Raw genomic sequence first — 19,263 nt, forward strand, 5'->3', positions numbered from 1 at the left:
ACCATAGAGTACAGTATCATATTATGTAATATCTAATGCTGTTAGGTATAATTTCATAACCAATTCCTCCAAAACACAAGGCAGCTTAACGGTGGATATCATGCATCAATATATACGATCATATCTAATTATGATAATTTCATATAATTGTATTTTGAGGGCCTATTCACATTTTTCTATTTTCACGCAGCTAAATTCATGCATTATGTTGCAAAACAATGCACTTCAAGTAGAATTACCTTTATTTCTGATTTTGCTAGTTGAAGTGTATGCCCTGAATTCTAATGTGAATAGGAAATGGACCCATTCACAACAATGCATGTGTCTTACCATACATGCCGCAATGCACACAGAACATTCCTAATCCAGCTTTAAACATACAGTAATATCCATTTTCTTTACATTAAAATAACAAACATGTTATACTTACACGGTCTGTGCAATGGTTTTGCACAGAGCAGCCTGGATCCTCCTCTTCTCGCGTCCCATGCTGGCACTCCTGGGTCCTCCCTCCTGTCGGCTGCTGCTCCCTCAGCAAGCAGCTTGCTCCAGGGGCACCGACGCAGGTGCGGTCCCAACCCATGGTTCTGCGTGTCTATTCTGTGATTGACATTGGTGGGAGCCAATGGCTCCCGCTACTGCCAAAAGCCGGTCAGGAGTGCGAGTGCCTGGAGAGCCAAGGTTCTCGTGGACATCGCTAAAGTGAAAGGGGGCTCAGATAAGTATTGCTGGGTGGGGGCGGCGGCTGCTGCACAAAGATTTTTTCTACCTTCATGCCTTTTACAACCACTTAAAGCTCTGGAAGGCTTTGTTGTTAGATATATGTGCATTGATAGCCCAGATGTTGTTTTCAATGCTTTGATCACAGTTATAAAAATTATTTCTCCAAATCTCCTACTTCCTCTTTGAATAGATTTATATACTGCCTAATATTGCACTAATATATTTCCATTACTGCCTAATATTGATTAATTATATAATGGTGTTTTATGATAAGCAATTAGAAACATTAAGGTTTTTTAAGCGTAAACCCTATACTAGGAGAAAATGCATTAGAGGAATAGAAGTGTGGCAGGGTGTTCATGGCATGATACAATAATGTTTGTTGCACACTGATTACATGGGCTATGGCTTTTCTTCAGAAACCTCTAACTATAGGGGTGGAAGAAGGGCAAGCCCCAACTGAGCTGGCACCCACGCTTGGTGTAAAGAGCTTGGTAAAGTGAGAGTAGTGTGATTGCTTCTGGAAGCTTTGGGGGCGTTTTACTAAAGCCGGAGAATGCAAAATCTGGTGCAGCTCTGCATAGAAACCAATCAGCTTTCAGGTATTCTTGTCAAAGCTTAATCGAACAAGCTGAAATCAGAAGCTGATTGGCTACTATGCAAAGCTGCATTAGATTCTAATTGCCTCAGTTTTAGTAAATCCCCCCCAGTGTGTATGTAGAATTGTAAAAAGAGGTGGAATAATAAAATGAACCTGGAATGTACATAGAATATCACTACTTAGCATTCATTTTAAGATAGTGTCCTCTTTCTCATAAATTAAAAAAGAAAACTATGCTTTAGAAATAATTAATTATATGAACTTTTAGAAAGCAATCCCATACAAGAATTTGTTTGCATTTTTTGATTTAATTAAGCCCAATGCATTTTATGTTTTTAAATTATAATTAAGGAATGTAAAATAATCCAGTGATAATGTGATCAAATAATACGTTCTGGTATTTCTTAACAGTCATCTCGAGACTCCTCTCCATTTACGTAAGTATTTTTTGCACATTAATCTCTTGAGATTAAATCTCAGAAAGTTATCTATATTTTGTTTTTAATATGTTTTATCTGTTTTAACAGAGTTAGTGTGCAGAGAAGTAAATGGGATGCATCTCGTTCTCTGAGGTTTAACCAAGATGCTCAGAGAGAAGAAGGTTTGTATGATTATCCTATATTGTAGTATGAGTCTCGCGCTGTCTGGAAAATTTTATTCTATATATTTAATATATATGAACCCTTCCTAGATGCTGCATGTACCGATACTGCAAACCATACAGTGCAAAGCTTATGTAGAGGGGAGGGGGATACCGCGCTTCTGGGAACTAGGTTATCTAATCTCTAAATGAATTAGTAAACACAAAATACGTGTAAATTAGTGAAACTCTATAAAGATTCTAGATATTAAAATACACTTATAAATGGGCTAAAATCAATAAATAGTTGGTGTTCATTATATATAGATCAATCAAGTATAAAGTGCATCAGTGTAATAAATATTATAGAAAAGTTGCTCACACTCTTAGCCCAATAAAGTTGTGCAAATACATATAATTAATATAGTGACAGATAAAGTGCTCAGTGCATTAAACAAATAAGTGAATAAATTAGTAAAGAGTCCTTAATAAAGTGCTATTAGGTGACGCCAAATTTTAAAAGTATCAAAGAAAATCAAAAAAATTTTTTGGGGAAAAAATGCAGATATTAAACTGTATCCAGGTGATGGAAGCCTTCATAAAGGTGTATGCCCTCCACCTAACACCGTGTGAAATATGGGGTCCTTCTTCTCACTCGTTACCCCTCAGGGTGTGCTACTCGCTCACCTCAATATAATTGATCATGCGCCTTGTGATAAACACTCAATACTCCTCTCCTCTCCTTCCTTAAATTTCAACAGGGATGGTGCTCAGTCTGCCTTCTATCGATCAGGGTCCTGTGTTCTCCAGATAACCCACGGATCTCAAACAAAAGGACTACAATAGTGCAATATTGCCATATACTTCTGGCTTTATTTGAATAAATTAAAAGCACTTAAAAGTAAGTGCTTTTAATTTATTCAAATAAAGCCAGAAGTATATGGCAATATTGCACTATTGTAGTCCTTTTGTTTGAGATCCGTGGGTTATCTGGAGAACACAGGACCCTGATCGATAGAAGGCAGACTGAGCACCATCCCTGTTGAAAGTTAAGGAAGGAGAGGAGAGGAGTATTGAGTGTTTATCACAAGGCGCATGATCAATTATATTGAGGTGAGCGAGTAGCACACCCTGAGGGGTAACGAGTGAGAAGCACCCCATATTTCACACTGTGTTAGGTGGAAGGCATACACCTTTTATGAAGGCTTCCATCACCTGGATACAGTTTAATATCTGCATTTTTTCCCAAAAAAAAATTTTTTTTTATATTCTTTGATACTTTTGAAATTTGGCGTCACCTAATAGCACTTTATTAAGGACTCTTTACTAATTTATTCACTTATTTGTTTAATGCACTGAGCACTTTATCTGTCACTATATTAATTATATGTATTTGCACAACTTTATTGGGCTAAGAGTGTGAGCAACTTTTCTATAATATTTATTACACTGATACACTTTATACTTGATTGATCTATATATAATGAACAGCAACTATTTATTGATTTTAGCCCATTTATAAGTATTTTAATATCTAGAATCTTTATAGAGTTTCACCAATTTACACATATTTTGTGTTTACTAATTCATTCAGAGATTAGATAACCTATTTCCCAGAAACGCGGTATCCCCCTCCCCTCTGTATGATTATCACATTTAGTGCCTAAATGGACTGTGGAGCTAAAACTGATGTTTCAGTTCTAATGTTCTAAGTAGATGCTGGCCACCTTCTGTCTTCTTAAAGTGGATCTCCACCCAAAAAGAACCTCCACATTTGGCAACTTTCAGGGGGAGCGGGTACCTGTTTTTGACATGTACCAGCTCATACTTCTGGGTGACTTTCCTGCGACAAAGTCACTTGGAAGTTTGGCCCCCATCATCCTTCCCCTGCCACCAGGGCATTCACAAAGCACAACGCGCTTCAGTTTCTCTTACAAGAAATGGCAGCACCTGACAGCCGATTGAAATATCAACTGGGGCGCCAACAATGCAGGATCCCTGGACAGGTAATTGTCCTAATATTAAAAGTCAGCAGGCACAGTGTTTGTAGCTGTTGACTTTAAATTTTTTGGTGGGGGGGCTGGAGCTCCGCTTTAAATCCAATGTGGACCTTAGTGGTGGAAGTTGGGGAGATAGCTACACAATTTTTCATTCCAACTGCTGTGAAAAGCTTTTCCCAGTCACCGTGGGGTCACTTTTACAAACAAGACAACCTGTAATAGAAGAAGAAGTTTACTTCCTTTTTTAGCTGTCTCTGTGTTGAAAAGCCGCTACTATGTTGCTCCCTAGCCACTGCAGGTATTTAGTGCTTCAGGTAAGATAGTACCCGATACCCTGTTGCATGCTGTATTTCCTGCTATCGTCTCTAATGTTCTGTAGTGATATACAAGCTGGCAGGAAGAGCTACAGTGTGCAGTGGGGCAGCAGGTAGCACACCAGCACACCTGGAACTGTGACAAACATGCAGCAGCTGGGGAGCAGCAAAAGGATGGCATTTCAGCATATGGGCTATCAAAGAAGTAAGTATATAGCCTCTTCTATTACAGTCTGCCTTGTTTGTAGAAGTGACCCTGTGGTGACAGGGTCTACTAGAAACTGCAGCTTGTATTGTGGATTTTCTGTACCTTGTCTAACTATATATTGTATGTCACAGCTTCTATAAGTGGAACAATCCAAAGAATTGTATACAATGTAGCTAAATGTCATTTAAAATGTCCATGTTTCAGATCAGAGAAGAATGACTGAAATTACAGGCCATCTCATTAAAATAAGACTAGGAGATCTTGAACGTGTGAAGTCCAAAGATGGGAAAGAAGTAAGTAGCCTAGTCTTAAGTCCTGGCCTACATATGGTTCTAACATTCATTAAAACTGTTTTCCAGTAAATCAAAAATCAGTGTTGGTACTTTAGTTAGTATCTTGTTGGAATAAGTGCAAGACATTTCAGAAGGCAGGGGCTGACGTAGCCCAACAGGGTCCACCTATAACAGAATAATATATATAATATTATAATATAAAAGCAGCAAATAGCATAATTGCATAAGATCCCTGTAAGTCTGTAAAGCATGATTACCTTTCATTATCTTTTGACAGAAACAATTGTGTACTGCCTGTGATACTTTTTTTATTTGCACTAACATACAATTTTTCAGGACAAGCTTTTGGAGTATGTCCCTTTTAATCAAGGTCCTTGATGAAGGGGACATACCCCGAAAGCCTGTCCTGAAAAGGTGTATGTTAGTGCAAATAAAAAAGTATCACATAGCGTACTCAATTGTTTCTGTTGCAAGTGCACTAATATGTGCACTCCATTCACCTCAAGCATTATCTGTTGAAGCATTTAGCCATTCCAAAAAGAATTAATAACCAATCCCTAAATTTGAAATTTGAAATTCTTTCATGGAAAAGGCAAGTGATTTTTGAATTTACTTTGTAACATTTACCATTGTGGACTAAGCAAATCCAAGCATTTCCCAATAAATCCCTTTAGAGACCTTTTGTTTTCTTAAGTTCATATATTTCATAAAATGCATATTCCTTGAAAATGTGCTAATTTATTTAATTTGCATGTGCCAGCAACAACATGAATGTTGTGTGCCTAGATTCACCCAATTTTATAAAAGAAGTGTGCATCCCTTGTATTATTTACATTGTTGAAGGTTTTTTTAGGTTTTTATATGGATGTTAAATCTCAAACTCTAACTCAGTTATCTGTTCCTGGTGTGCAAGGTACACAGATATAATAGCTTGCTTATGGATATTACTGCTTCTCAAAATATTTGTGTAATTATGTAAATCTTTAACATTTCTGATCTCAGCATGCAGGTGGAATTTACTCCAGACTTGAAGCTCAAATAAAAGCCTCTGTTCAGACCAATAGCCGACAAAGTAACACCGAGAAGAACCCTAGGTAAAGTACATGATTTTATATAGCAGTTGAAAAATGTTCCTAAAGCTGACCATACACACTTACCTTTTTTTTTTTTGGTTTATTTATTTAAAGCATAAATTCCCTTTTTAGAAAAAAATAATAAATGTAATTTTTTTTTGCTGGTAAAAAAAAAGTGCATTTTTTTTTGGAGTCGGTAAAGCATTGCACCAGCGAACAGCAGCTAGTGCCATGCAGGTCTTCAGCAGATCTGCCAGTGCATCTGTGTCCTGGTGACCGATACAATCTGACAGGAAGGGAGAATGAACTACCGCAACGCTCCACAGTGCCATGGTAGTTCATTGAAAAGTACAAGACGGCTACAAAGGCTTTTGGACCTTGTAGGTTTTCATTCTTAGAGCATGGTGAATGAGTGATGCGGCCGGGCGGGTGGAGCCCTGCTCAGCCAGGTTTTCTTTAAATTGTGACATTTAGGAGGGGCGGGTAGAAGATCCCTGCTAGCTGTTGTATCGGAGAGGTGCGTGGGCAGCTCCTTTCAATACATGTTACACCCTAAATGTGGATGTAACATGTTACTAAAGGTGAACGTATCCGTTAAGCAAGTGGGTGGACAGCCAACAGATTCCTCCAACCACATAAACGAGATTGATGGAGGAATCTCCCCCTGCCGGGGCATTGTATTCTGACAGCGGCTCCCGCTGCTGTGAGAATATACTGATCAGCGACTGCAGCCACTGATGAATAAAAGTTTTCCAGCATGTTCTTTCAAGCCAAGCGGAGATTGGCACACACTGATCAAAATTCATTTGGTGTGTATGTCTATATATCAATAATAGCGCCTTGTATTCATATGTGCAAACTGCTCAACTTAAAAGTATATTTAAAGAAACATTTTTTGGATGGAGTAGAAAATGGTTAAAATCCTTGTTAGGGCTTTTTTTGGCTGTCTGCGTGCCATTGGGGAGATTTCGCTTCCAGTCCTACATACACAACAGAAACCAAGAGCAAATGTCTTCAAAGTGCAGAAAATCCCCACTTTTTCTGGAACCAGGAAAAATAGATGGGGTTAATCTCCCCAGCAGAGATGTAGACCGCAATAAAAGCTCACCCTGCACTCATAGTTACATAGTTAGTCAGGCTGAAAAAAGACACAAGTCTATCTGACTTAACCAATAAAAAACAAAAAACCCATGAGGGTTGTTGCTTTATGTGATTTTGTCCCAGCCATAAAAACTTGACATTAACAAAGGTTCTAATCCTTCCTTGCTTATGTTCCAACACTACTTGTCCCCCTTCCAGGGGAGGACTGGGAAGGGGGGCTGGGTGGCAATTGCCCCCTGGGCCACTCTGATGCTGGGTAAAAAGGCCGCACTCAGGGCTGGACAAATGTAGGGGCCAGACACTGTATACAGCTGCCGGTCGCTGCTACACAATGTAATATTTGCAGAGCTGCATCGGCACGGTATTAGTGTGTAGAGTACGCTCCTGTACCCGGCTGGCACAATACTAACATGGTCACTTCCCTGTCAGGCAGAGTGATCTCCATCCGACAGGAGCTTCCTAGGCCCTGCCTGGCGTGATGTCATGTCTTTTTGTTAAACCTCCTTTTTTGCTATTAACATTAAATTATGTTACCACATTGCATTATGTTTGTCTTGATTCATAACATCAATATCTGTTATGAAACCAGGTGGGCATGGATGGTGAGCTGATTTGATGGTTCAATGGGCCACTTGACTGGGCTTGCCCCCCAGGCCTAAGGCTGCCAGCTCTCCCCTGCCCCCTTCCCCCATAACCCTTACCCGAGTCCTCTCTGAAGCCAGTGCTGTGCCTATCTGGAACTGCACTCTCCTCTCTTCCTCTTCTCACAGGACACACAGACAGCAGAGGGAGCCATTGGCTGCTGCTGCTTTCAGTCAAATTCTGTGAGAGTGCCCCCATAGCACAGGGACTGCTGTTGCACAAAACGTAGATTAAAATAAATAAAAACTCCACTATATATACCATCATTTGTAGCCGCTATAACTTTTGCACAAACCAATCAATATACGCTTATTGGGATTTTTTTTCCAAAAAGCTGTAGCAGAATACAAATTGGCCTACATTTATGAAAATATTTGATTTTTTTCAGTTTTTTATTCATGTTTTATAGCAGAAAGTAAAAAATGTTTTTTTTTTGTTTTTTCTAAATTGTTGGTATTTTTTTGTTTACAGCGCAAAAAAAAAAAAAAGATAGCACTATTTGTGGGAAAAAAATTACATACATTTTTTTTTATGTACAGCGTGGCATGACTGCGCAATTGTCAGTTAAATAATGCAGTGCCATATAGCAAAAAATGGACTGCTCACGAAGGGTGGATAAATCTTTGGAGGTCAGGTGGTTAATAATATATGCAATGAATAAATAGTAAGAAAATATAGACTCTCATATCACTTTAATACAAAACCGAAATTTTTTTTTTTTTTTTTTGACGCTTTAGATACACTTTTTAAATAACTTTCAAAATGTATCCATTACTTTTCTTTGCATTATACATCTACAATACTGGTATTTTCTTAATAGTGGTCACATACAGTATGTGACTAAAATAAACTGAAATGAATAAGAATCATAAACCAAAGATCAACCACTTGATCGGTTTTGGTAAGCTTTAGTAAGTCAACTGGCCGTGATGGAAATTTTTTGATCGGTTATGATTGAACGAATGAATAATTGCTTGTGTGCCAGGCAATCGTAATCAGAACAATTAAATGATCGTTTAAAATATGGTAATACCATTTGTGCTGTATTGTTCAATATTTTAATCCATGAGTATCGCTTGTTTGCGATGACTGATACCTAGATTGATCACAAATCGATATGTATAGGACCACCTTTAGGACCATGTCAAATGGGCTATTTTGTAGAATGAGTAATCACTGCTACAAAGTGCTAATGTCACCAAATAACTGTAAATTGTAGCGAGTGATTCAATTGTCACTGTTGATTTGTCAATAAGAAGAGATTTATCACTGCTAATAGGTAAAATAGTGCTACAGCCTGGCTAAGTGGGATTTTTTACTAAAACTGGAGAGTGCAAAATCTGGTGCAGCTTTGCATAGAAACCAATCGGCTTCCAGGATTTATTGCCAAAGCCTAATCGAACAAGCTGAAGTTAGAAGCTTATAGGCTACCATGCATAACTGCACCCGTTTCTGAGTGCACTAGTTTTAGTAAATCCCACCCCATGTTCTGCTACAAATTGCTCTCCTTCAGCGATTTGTAGCTAAGCAATAGAGGTGAATGCAGAACTATTGTCAGTGGTGTGCTGGTCACTGACCTAAAACGCTTCTTACACTCCATCACTGAGCTACATGTTGTAAAATGGTGTCGCGCTAGTCCATATCCAACAATGCTGATAAACAAACAGATATATAAGTAAGTCCCAAAAGTGTTGGCAGGGTCCACATCCACTGTAACGATGGAGAAATGTGAAGCAGGAAAAACCACCACCAAGAAAAATAATAGGGTACTCTTACCGACTGTACAGACCCCTACGGGTCAAGACAAGCCTAAATTGTATTGCTGACAGTGGCAGGAAGGGACCAAACAGTTTCCAGAAGCCTCTTTCCAATACTGATAAAACTGGGTTCCCCCAACTCCTCCTTCAGGCACTCCGAAAATATAGAAAACAAAATCCCCTCATGGTGTAGCATTTCAATACAGCATTTATTTGAAAGATAAAAAGCAGCTTACATTTCCATAGAGGTGTACTTGCACATCGGTAGCGTGGGTTTCTAACCGACAAGATGGCCGCCGCGTCCCTCCTGTACTGAGCTACATGTCGCTGTAAAATTAGTGAGGGATTCCATAGAAAGTTAACTATGATTTCCTTAGTAGGAAATTGCAAAGGACCACTGCAAATAAATTGTTCGTCTCACATAGCCATTAATCATATTCTACTTTGACTTTTGTAATAATTTCCCCTTTCACCTTTCATTAATGACATTGACCCCATTCAACTGTGCTTTTGTTCAATGAATTCTGTTCTATTGTCTGTCTCTGCTCCGGCTTCCCATTGCCCACAGGATACAATTCAAAGTCCTAGTTTTTACATATAAAGTCCCCATGTGGCACCTTCATGTATCTCCACTATTCACAAAGGTATATAATATTGATATACACATTTTCCTGACTATCACCACCATTTACTTTTTCATCAAATTCACTATTCTGCTGTCAAATCACCCTAATTTATTGGAATCGTGTGTGTGCTTTACTTAGGCAGCCTTCTGCTGTTTTCATGTAACTTTCACTAATTTGGTAACTTATTGGCACTTTTGTTTCTTTGCAGATCAAAACCTCGTTTTGGCACAGGACGAACAACATAAGTATAGGCAGTATACCTTGAATATGTACTGCTAAGAATTTATTGTGAATATTATTTTGTCCAAGTGGACAGCTGAAATAATTTATTAGTTGTTTTACCTCTTGCTTGGCAAGTTTTCTGCTGTTTGGAATGCTGCTAGAATGAATTTCCAAAAGTGTTATTTTAGCTGTAAATCCTCTTTTTAATTAAACTTATTTAAAAAAAAAAAAAAGTGGTGTTTGTTTATTTTCTTAAACCAGTACTGAACATTTTTTTTTTTTTTTTTTTTTAATCCATACGAGCAGAGTTTTTGTTATCACCAACTATGAATGTATCTCAGGGGCTAGGCGTAAAAAGTATCCAAACCCAAAACAAAATGCTGTAGCTTAACGGTCCTTAGATATGATGGCTGCATTCATTTTCTTTTATTTACATCTGGTTATTCTGGCAGTAAAATATTTTCCTGTCTTATATCTATTATACATAATGAGATAATTGGATGAAAAAAAACACATTTGGAGCAATCGTCTGATAATCCGTTCGTTAGTTCACAGATTTTAAGAGCCTATCACGACCGTTCATGAGAAATGATATGAAGGGTAAAGCACAAAAATGATTCTCGCAAGATAACAACTAATGATTTTCTTGTAATTAGTATAGTATTTGTACAAACAAAACTGAGTGACCAAGGCCACGCATACTCGGAAATGAAAGAATACATTACAATACAATACAACACAACACATTACATCACTTCCGAAGTTGTGTTCTGTCTAATGTGAATTTTTGTCACTTTAGTAACCGATTTAGTTTTTATATGAGACTAGTATTCAGAAAAAAAGTGAGGATCGTTTATCCATTATTCTCATTGTGTGTACTAGGCATTAGAGTGACAACATGCACTGAAGCTGGCCATAGATGGATAGAATTTCAAACAAAAATTCTTAAGAAAAGAGGAAAACTCGTACAAAAATTCTCACAACGTGCCCTTTGTCCCCAGGGTTATTTTTTGCTCATGATGGAGCCTTTGGCCATTGCGTTGCGCTCTTCCCAATCTCTGCAGTTAATCTGGGCGGGTGTCCTCATTGAAAGAAACGACGACCCTATGTGGATGACCTTTTTGTTCTTTCTTAGAGATACTGGGTCATTATTACGAGAAGCATTGACTATTCTATATTAGGTTTTCTGTGGTGGCCGGCTTGATGGAAAACTGAGCCAAGTCTAAAATTCTGCTGCTGCGTTTCGATCCAACTCAAGGGTCTGCAGACCCGAATGTCCCTCATAAAGGGGTTTCTAAACTAAAAGTATTTAGGCCTTACTGTTACTAATTCTGTGACAGATTATTTTAGCTTAAATGTCTACTCACTCCTCACTTATCTGAAACACAGACTGAACGCTTGGAAAAATCTTCTGCTTTCCTTAATAGTTAAAATAAATCTGATAAAAATGAAAATGTTTGCCCTTATTTTTATGTTTTCAGAAATTCCCCATTATACCCAAGACTATTTTCAGGTCCATAAACATCTCCTTTTATAATTTTTGTGGTCTGGTGGGGCCACTCCCCATAAAATGGTGATTTTTGCAGCAACCACAGAAGGAAGGGGGTTGGCGATGCCTAGTTTCTATAAATATTTCCTAGCCGGGGAATTGGTTTTTCGCACACCATTGGCTCATTACCCCCTATGTTGACGCTTCGGTGTCTTTAGAGCCTGTATGTGTGGGTTGGTATTTAGAGGTGTGAAGTCTCCCCACAACATTCCCTGCTCCATGCGCTCTGTGCTCAAAGTAAGGTGTTACACTTTAGGGTGTTCTTCTCAACAATCTCCCCATGTGCCAGTTATGGAAGAATCCAAGTTGACCACATTTCTATACATATCCAGACCCAGTTGTTTGGACTAACTACAAAGTTAAGACTCTGCAAACAGATCGTGTCCCATGGTGTACTGGTAACTTTCAATGGCTTAAAAGAATGGTTTAGATTACCTAATTCTCATGTCTTCAGATACTTACAACTGAGGCACGCATTCCAGTCCCAGTTTGGAAACAATGCCATAAATTTAGAGGCTAGTGACATGAAAATACTACTCAGAGATGAATCGCTGACCAAACCATTGTCTACCTTTTTTACAAGGTTTTATTCCCTGAAACTCCAAAACTGCTGAGATTTTGTGTCAGTGTGGGCTGTGGTGGCTCTTAGTTTAGACCAGAAGGATTGAATGGCCTGCACAGAGTCCTGACCTCAACCTGATGGAACATCTTTGGGATGAATTAGAGCGGAGACTGCGAGCCAGGCCTTCTCATCCAACATCAGTGCCTGGCCTCCCAAATGTGATTATGGAAGAATGGTCAAATATTCCCATAGACACGCTCCTAAACCTTGTTAACAGCCTTCCCAGAAGAGATGAAACTGTTATTGTTGCAGAGGGTGGACCAAGTCAATATTTGAACCCTACAGAGTAAGACTGGGATGCCGTTAAAGTTCATGTGCATGTAAAGGCAGGTGTCCCAATACTTTAAACAATATAGTGTATATAGGGATCAATCCTCTTTGTGTTGGCGTTGCTCCGCACCAGATGCAGACATTATGCATATCTTCTAGAACTGTTCAGCTATTGTGCCGTTCTGGCGGGAGGTTTTGGTCTGCATAAGCTCAATCACTATTATTTAATTTATGGTGGAGACCTGTTTGTTAAGCCTGGTGGATTCCTTGGCTACTACCAAAGCCATAAATACTATTCACATATTATTATTTTGAGCAAGGAAACAAATTATTTTGTCCTGGAAAAAAAACATCTGCACTGTCCTAGCATCCTGGAAATCATTAATGAATAGGGCAGTGCCTTTATATAAAGCCACCTACACCAATAGGGAAGCCTTTACTAAGTTTGAAAAAGTTTGGGGTGGTTGGCTGGCCTCCTCAGATACAGTCTCAGATTAAAATGGGTGCATTTAATAATTCTTTGTTCACATTATATTTTGTACAGATTTCTGTCAACATCTCACTATGGAGTATCTTCCTGCCTGGGTATAAAGTGCGATGGTAAATAGCTATTTACTGTGTGTCTAGTATTGTATAAATTATTTTTGGCGGTTGTCATATAATCTGAATTATAGGCTATTGGAACTGTTGTTTGTGAGATGGTGGGGGGGGGGGGGGGGGATGCAGTTAGCTCATGCTACTCATTATTTTTTATTGTTAACCACTTAAGCCCCGGAGGATTTGGCTGCTCAAAGACCAAAGCCTATTTTGCGATTCGGCACTGTGTGATTTTAACGGACAATTGCGCCGTCTTGCGATGCTGTACCCAAATGAAATTGATGTCCTTTTTTTACCACAAACAGAGCTTCCTTTTGGTGCTATTTGATCACCTGGGCGATTTTTACTTTTTGCGCTGTAAACAAAAAAAGAGCAAAAATTTTGAAAAAATAACAATATTTTTCACATTTTTTTTATATGAAATTCCCCCCCAAAAAAATTAAAAATCTAAATTTTTTTAACATTTTAGGCCGATTTTGTTTTCCGTTACATATTTTTGGTAAAAAAAAATCGCAATAAGCGTATTTTGATTGGTTTGCGCAAGTTATTATGTTTACTAAGGTAGAGATTTATGTCATTTTTATTTTTATTTTTTTTTAAACAAGTAATGGCGGCAATCTGCGATTTTTTTTTTTTTTTTTTTTTGTGGGACTGCGACATTGCGGTGGACAGATCGGACCCCTGACTGACATTTTTGACACTTTTGGGAGTACCAGTGACATTACTACCGAATACAGTGCTATACATATGCACTGTTATTGTAAAAATGACACTGGCAGGGAAGGGGTTAATTTTATTAGTGATCAAGGGGTTAAGTGTGTCCCTAGGGGCGTGTTTCTAACTGTAAAGGGGTGTGGCTTTTGATGTAACCACAGAGACATACGATCCCACATAGCAGGATCGTATGATCTCTGCTGTTACACCAGGGAGAATGACAGGCGGCTTTGTTTACATCAGCCGCCTGCCTTTCTCCCTCTCCACCGGGAGATCAAGAGCATCGGGTCCACCGGTCACAAGCGCGGGGATGTGCAGGAACTAGCGGGGGCGTAGTACTAGGTCGCTTTGCCCAGGAGGGGCTGACTGCTGCAGTAAATATACTGTGAGCGGTCGGCAAGTGGTTAAAAGTGGGTTACATTGTACTTGGTCACTGGTCTTTTCCCAAGGTTTGAACAGAGACCCCAAGCTGGTATATTCTGCTAAGACCTGGTTTACACATATACGATGTAAGACATTGCACGTGACTCGCAGTGCACAGCTCTGAAAATCACATACGATGTCTGTGCTTTGCGAATTTAGCCATACACATTGTATGGCTGAATTCACATTGCTTTTGAACCAAAGTCGCACAGAACCTTTTTTTTTGGTCCGCACCAGAATCGGATTGCATTGGTGTTCATACCTATGCGATCTGATTCATGTCCGAACTGACAGTTCACACTGCGATATGTGAACTGATCTGGGGGTGTTGTTAACTTTGTATTGACACCCCCAGAAATTTGCATATATGGCAGTGTGAAATGCCTGCGAGTCGAGTGCGATGCTGGAACCTGCAGTGGATTCGCAGGGTTCCTGCATCGCATATGTGTGAACCGGCACTTAAGGCTGATATTGTATTTTTTCCGTGTATCACATTTTTTGTTTGTTTTTTTTGTCTACTTTGTAACATGGATTGTTACTGCACAGTTGCAGTTGAAACGTTGGAAATTACCAATAAAGAGAATTTTCCCCTAAATAAATTCTCACAACATTCATTTGTCATTCAAAAGATTTTGTTGGCTTTTACATTTTATTTTGGAATGAATGGACTTACCAAACGAAAACCATATACACTGTTAGAAATTCATTTGTTTGAGAAAAACGCCCATCCTCCCTTTGGATTTTCCCGCAACTGAGATTGAAAACGAAGGTCATTTTTGCCCAATAATGATTAGAAATACAAACAAACTTACTTGGAACCTTCTTTTCCTAAGAATTTTCATTTGAAATTCTACCCATCTATGGCCAGCTTTTCTTTACTTTCTATATCTATAGGTGTGTTAAAATGGTCGTTGTCTCTATCAGAAATCTGTGTGACCGGGTGATAAGACAGAATGATCAACTGTGAGAGTTTTGTCACAATACAACAGAGAATGCCTGAACAAGAACCGTCATGGTACTGTGAGATCACAAGGTGTTATTTTAATGAAAATTGCAGATATAAAAATAATGTTTTTACCTGTTGAAGCTTATGTGCATTCTTAACAATTGAGTTTACATTTACTTTAAGTGGGTTCTGCTTCATAAAGGAGTACGACTCCTATCTAGGATTCCAGTTTAAACCAGAAATCCTTATTAGGGTTTATTATATTAGAAGCCAAATTAATAGTTTTTTGGACAACAAATCCAGCAAGTACAGAGGCTACTCAAACAAGGGTGGCACAAATTAATACAGGAGGTCCCTGGGTTACAAACATCTGACTAACAAACGACTCCTACTTACAAACTGAGGGAGACAACAGGAAGTGAGAGGAAATCTACCCCTAGGAAGGGAAATTCACTCCTGTAAGGCCCCTTTCACACAGGCGGACCATTCAGATCTGCCTGTCAGTTTTTTTGGTGGATCTGAATGGTCATCCCATGCATCTCTATGGGGCATCGGATTTCAGCGGAGACATGTCCGCTGACATCCAATCCGTCATATCTGGACGGATGAAAACCCTATTTTCCATCCATCCAGCGGATCGGATGGGATAGGATGAGAACGGACAGACGGTCCGTTCCCATGCGATTCCCCCATAGAGATGCATGGGTACCTGACAGCTGTGTCTCCGCACACAGCGCACAGACAGAGCTGTCATCCTCCTGCTCAGCGGGGGATCGGCGGATCGATCCCCCGCTGAGAAAAACGGAGTCCACCTGACAGACTCCGTGTGTGAAAGGGCCCTAAGAGTTATCCTGGGGAAAAAGGTGTCCCCACTGAAGCTTTATCACCAATCCTTGTTTCGTCAACAACCCAAAATTTTCAAAAAACAGTTGGGACAGAAAGTCAGGTGAAATATTCTGAACAGGGGTACAGCCAGCAAAAAAAATGGTACTGGGGTGTTAACATATCCCTATGCTATCCAAAAAACGTAAAAATTATTTGGCTGGAGCTACACTTAAAAAATGTACCTGTTCCGACTTACAAACAAATTCGACTTAAGAACAAACCTATAGACCCTATCTTGTTTGTAACCCGGGGACAGCCTGTAAAGGGTCTCCTTCAAGTTATTTTATCAGTGTAGCATGTGTAGTGACCCATAGCAATTAAAGTGTATTTATAGCCAACTGTCTTTTGTATGTGTAGCACCCTCCTAGGTAGGTGCTAGGAAAAAGCATATATTGCTTCTTCTGCTTATCAGAGGAGCCTGATCTGTTAGGTTGCCTGTTGCATGTCTCCAGGTGTTATTCACTGGGTCTGAGGGAGTGTCCCCACTGTATCCAATGAGGGAGCTTGTTGGACAGTAGAGGAAACCCAGCCAGTGACACATTGGCTTTTGTGGGAGTCCCAGTGGGAGGGAATTCTTGCAATTCATCCTGGGATTGCTCATAAAAGCTGGGGGGACATGTGACAGGGCATCTTTGGAGGGAAGCAGAGTCCCAGGAGGAGGCAGACTGCTGTCTCTCCTCTTGCTGTGTGTGAGGAAGGTGGTCTTAGGCAGTCGGCCTAGTGAACCAGGTGTGGAGCTGAGCTGCAGAGGATCCAGTGTAGCTGACGGTGGAGTTGCTGGCAAAGTACAGTGTACGTGAAGACTGAGGGACTTGCCAAAGGGTCGGCCCAGGAAGGGGGACCACTCCAATGAAGTCAGGGGATCAAGGAGCTAGCTCACACAGAGAGAATTACAGTAAAGGGGGTGCCATTTAGAACCCTGAAGAATTATGGATAAAGGGGGTGCCTAGTTGGGCCCTGAATAGTGATTCACAGAGCAATACAAGTTCTTTACATTTTTCTTCACTGCTAGTGACAAGGTGAAGCAGCGGCCTTGCCGCACTCAGTTATGTCTAGACGTCCCAGCAAATTGTGCATAGTTCATTCAAGTTGGAGTATCCCACTCATCCCTTCTCCCATCCAAGTTCTCAAATAAAACTACAAAAACCAAAACCCCTAGACTGTTTTCTGACTGAGCCAAGCACTTTGAAAATGCTAAACTGTGATTTTGTTGCTATGGGTAACCCAGGGGAATCCGTAACCAGCAGCTCTCAAGGGAGTAGTGCCACATCTGTAATAGAGAAGGGTAGAGTTTCTACTGTCTGTGTACCATTGCAGACTTTTCCCTTCACCCCTTGTCCTGGGAACTCAACTGGAGGTGAAATAAAATCAAGGTGAGAGGAATTGCCCTCATAGACAGAGGTGTCTCCATTAGAAGATTTTTCCTCAGATAATGTTCTAATGATAACTGTAAAAGTTTGAATTTACCATCCCTTTTTGCATCATTAACAATGGCTTCTGCATAGCTTATGAAGGCACTTGGCTTCCGAATGCTGACCGTGTTGGGGGATTAGGCATTTGCAAGGTGGCTAAGTAGGGTTGCTGGCACAGGCAATAGTGTCAACCTGAGGGAATGAGAGGATCAACAGGTAATATCCTTATTGTACATTAGATTAAAAAAGAGCATAGTTGTGATTGTGATTGAACATATTTTAAAAAAGAAGTTTGGAGTTAAAAAAAAACAAAAAAAAAAAACACCCATACTCACCTCTATGTGGCAGCATTGGTGTTATGCAGCAGCTGTCCCTTGTCGACACTAGGATCGAGAACTGATCAATCACATAACTGCTGATCGCTCAGTTCTCTATCTGCTTGGAGCAGAGAGCAGTGACAATCAGTCACCACTCTCCACTCTGCTCCTCCAGCGTTCACTGGAACGCCGGGCTGAAAAAGGGGCAGGCACAGCATGCTCTGGCTCTCAGCCATGCACTTTTACTCAATTTGGCAGCTGGTTGGATCCCAACAATATGGTCGGGATCCTTCCAGACCCTGGAGCGGCTCTGTGATGTCAGCTAATAGAGGTCAATAGCACGCTGTCAGGTGACCCACAGGAGAAGTATGACCAAGAATACTTTAGCCATACTTCTCTATAAAGGAAAACTTGTATCAGAGTTTTTGGATGTTGCCTGGAGAACCACTTTAACTAAACCCAATGTTTTTATTTTTATTTTGGATAAGGAAAGGGATTGTTAAAACTCCTGCCAGGGCTTTTTTTTCCCATCTGTGTCCCATAGGAGGATTTACCTTCACATCCTGTCCCATGGCCAAAACAGGACGTAAAAGAAAATCCCTCTAGGAAATCCCAGGGTGTCACCAAGGTCACTAAAACTAGTGTTGTAAGATTTCCGCTCTATTACTGTTCAGGTGTCAACCCAAAATTTGGGATTTTCTTTTACTTTCACTTTCAATGATAGGATAAGCAGGACAAATAGAGAGAGTTAATCTCTGGGTGCGCAGAGTTTTGCCTTTAGTTGCACTTTAATGACCTTCCTCAGCCGTAGATTATTAGTCACCAATAATTTATTTTCACATTCACGTATTCATCAGATGCATTTTTTGAACTTCAATTAATTATGTAGACGTAGACTCACTGATGTTTGCATTTAAAGCCCTCAGCTCTGCCCCGTTCAACAGCTCTAGAACAAAACCATTAAACTGCGGTACCTCTGGAAACACATCTGCCTTTTTCTTTAAAGTAAGCCAAAGCTTTGTTGGTTCAGGCTATTGGTGGGAAGAATTAGACACTCTGTCAGATTTTTATTACTAAGGCCCCACACATGCTGTCCGTTTGTCCGTTTTTCATCCATCCGCTGACGGATGAAAAACGGACATCAATGTATCTCTATGTAAAAACGAATGACAACGGATGATCATCAGTTAACATCTGTTTTCATCCACTTCCTTCAATGTCTGTTTTTTTGAACGGATGAATCCCCTATTTTTCATCCATCAAAAAAAAACGAATCGGACGAAAAAAGGATGAAAAACGGATGACAACGGATGAAAACTGATGACAACGGATGAAAAACGGATGACAACGGATGAAAAACAGATAACAACTGACGAAAAACGGATGAA

The 19,263-nt window shown here is 39.8% G+C and overlaps 1 protein-coding gene across 5 annotated transcripts in view; it reads left to right on the forward strand.

Annotated features, from left to right (window-relative positions):
- SANBR (SANT and BTB domain regulator of CSR) overlaps nt 1-10,357 on the forward strand; it is a 90,465-nt gene extending 80,108 nt beyond the window's left edge. For all 5 annotated transcript variants that reach the window (XM_082248943.1, XM_082248945.1, XM_082248946.1 and 2 more), the window contains 5 exons: nt 1,736-1,761; nt 1,852-1,925; nt 4,631-4,719; nt 5,722-5,813; nt 10,127-10,357. In XM_082248943.1, coding sequence (XP_082105069.1) covers nt 1,736-1,761; nt 1,852-1,925; nt 4,631-4,719; nt 5,722-5,813; nt 10,127-10,163 — 318 coding nt within the window. In that variant the 3' untranslated portion in view covers nt 10,164-10,357. The remainder of the gene's footprint in view (nt 1-1,735; nt 1,762-1,851; nt 1,926-4,630; nt 4,720-5,721; nt 5,814-10,126) is intronic.
- The last annotated feature ends 8,906 nt before the right edge of the window (nt 10,358-19,263 follow it).

Source organism: Pelophylax lessonae, assembly GCF_965119305.1.
Source record: "Pelophylax lessonae genome assembly, chromosome: 3".
Lineage (NCBI taxonomy): Eukaryota > Metazoa > Chordata > Amphibia > Anura > Ranidae > Pelophylax > Pelophylax lessonae.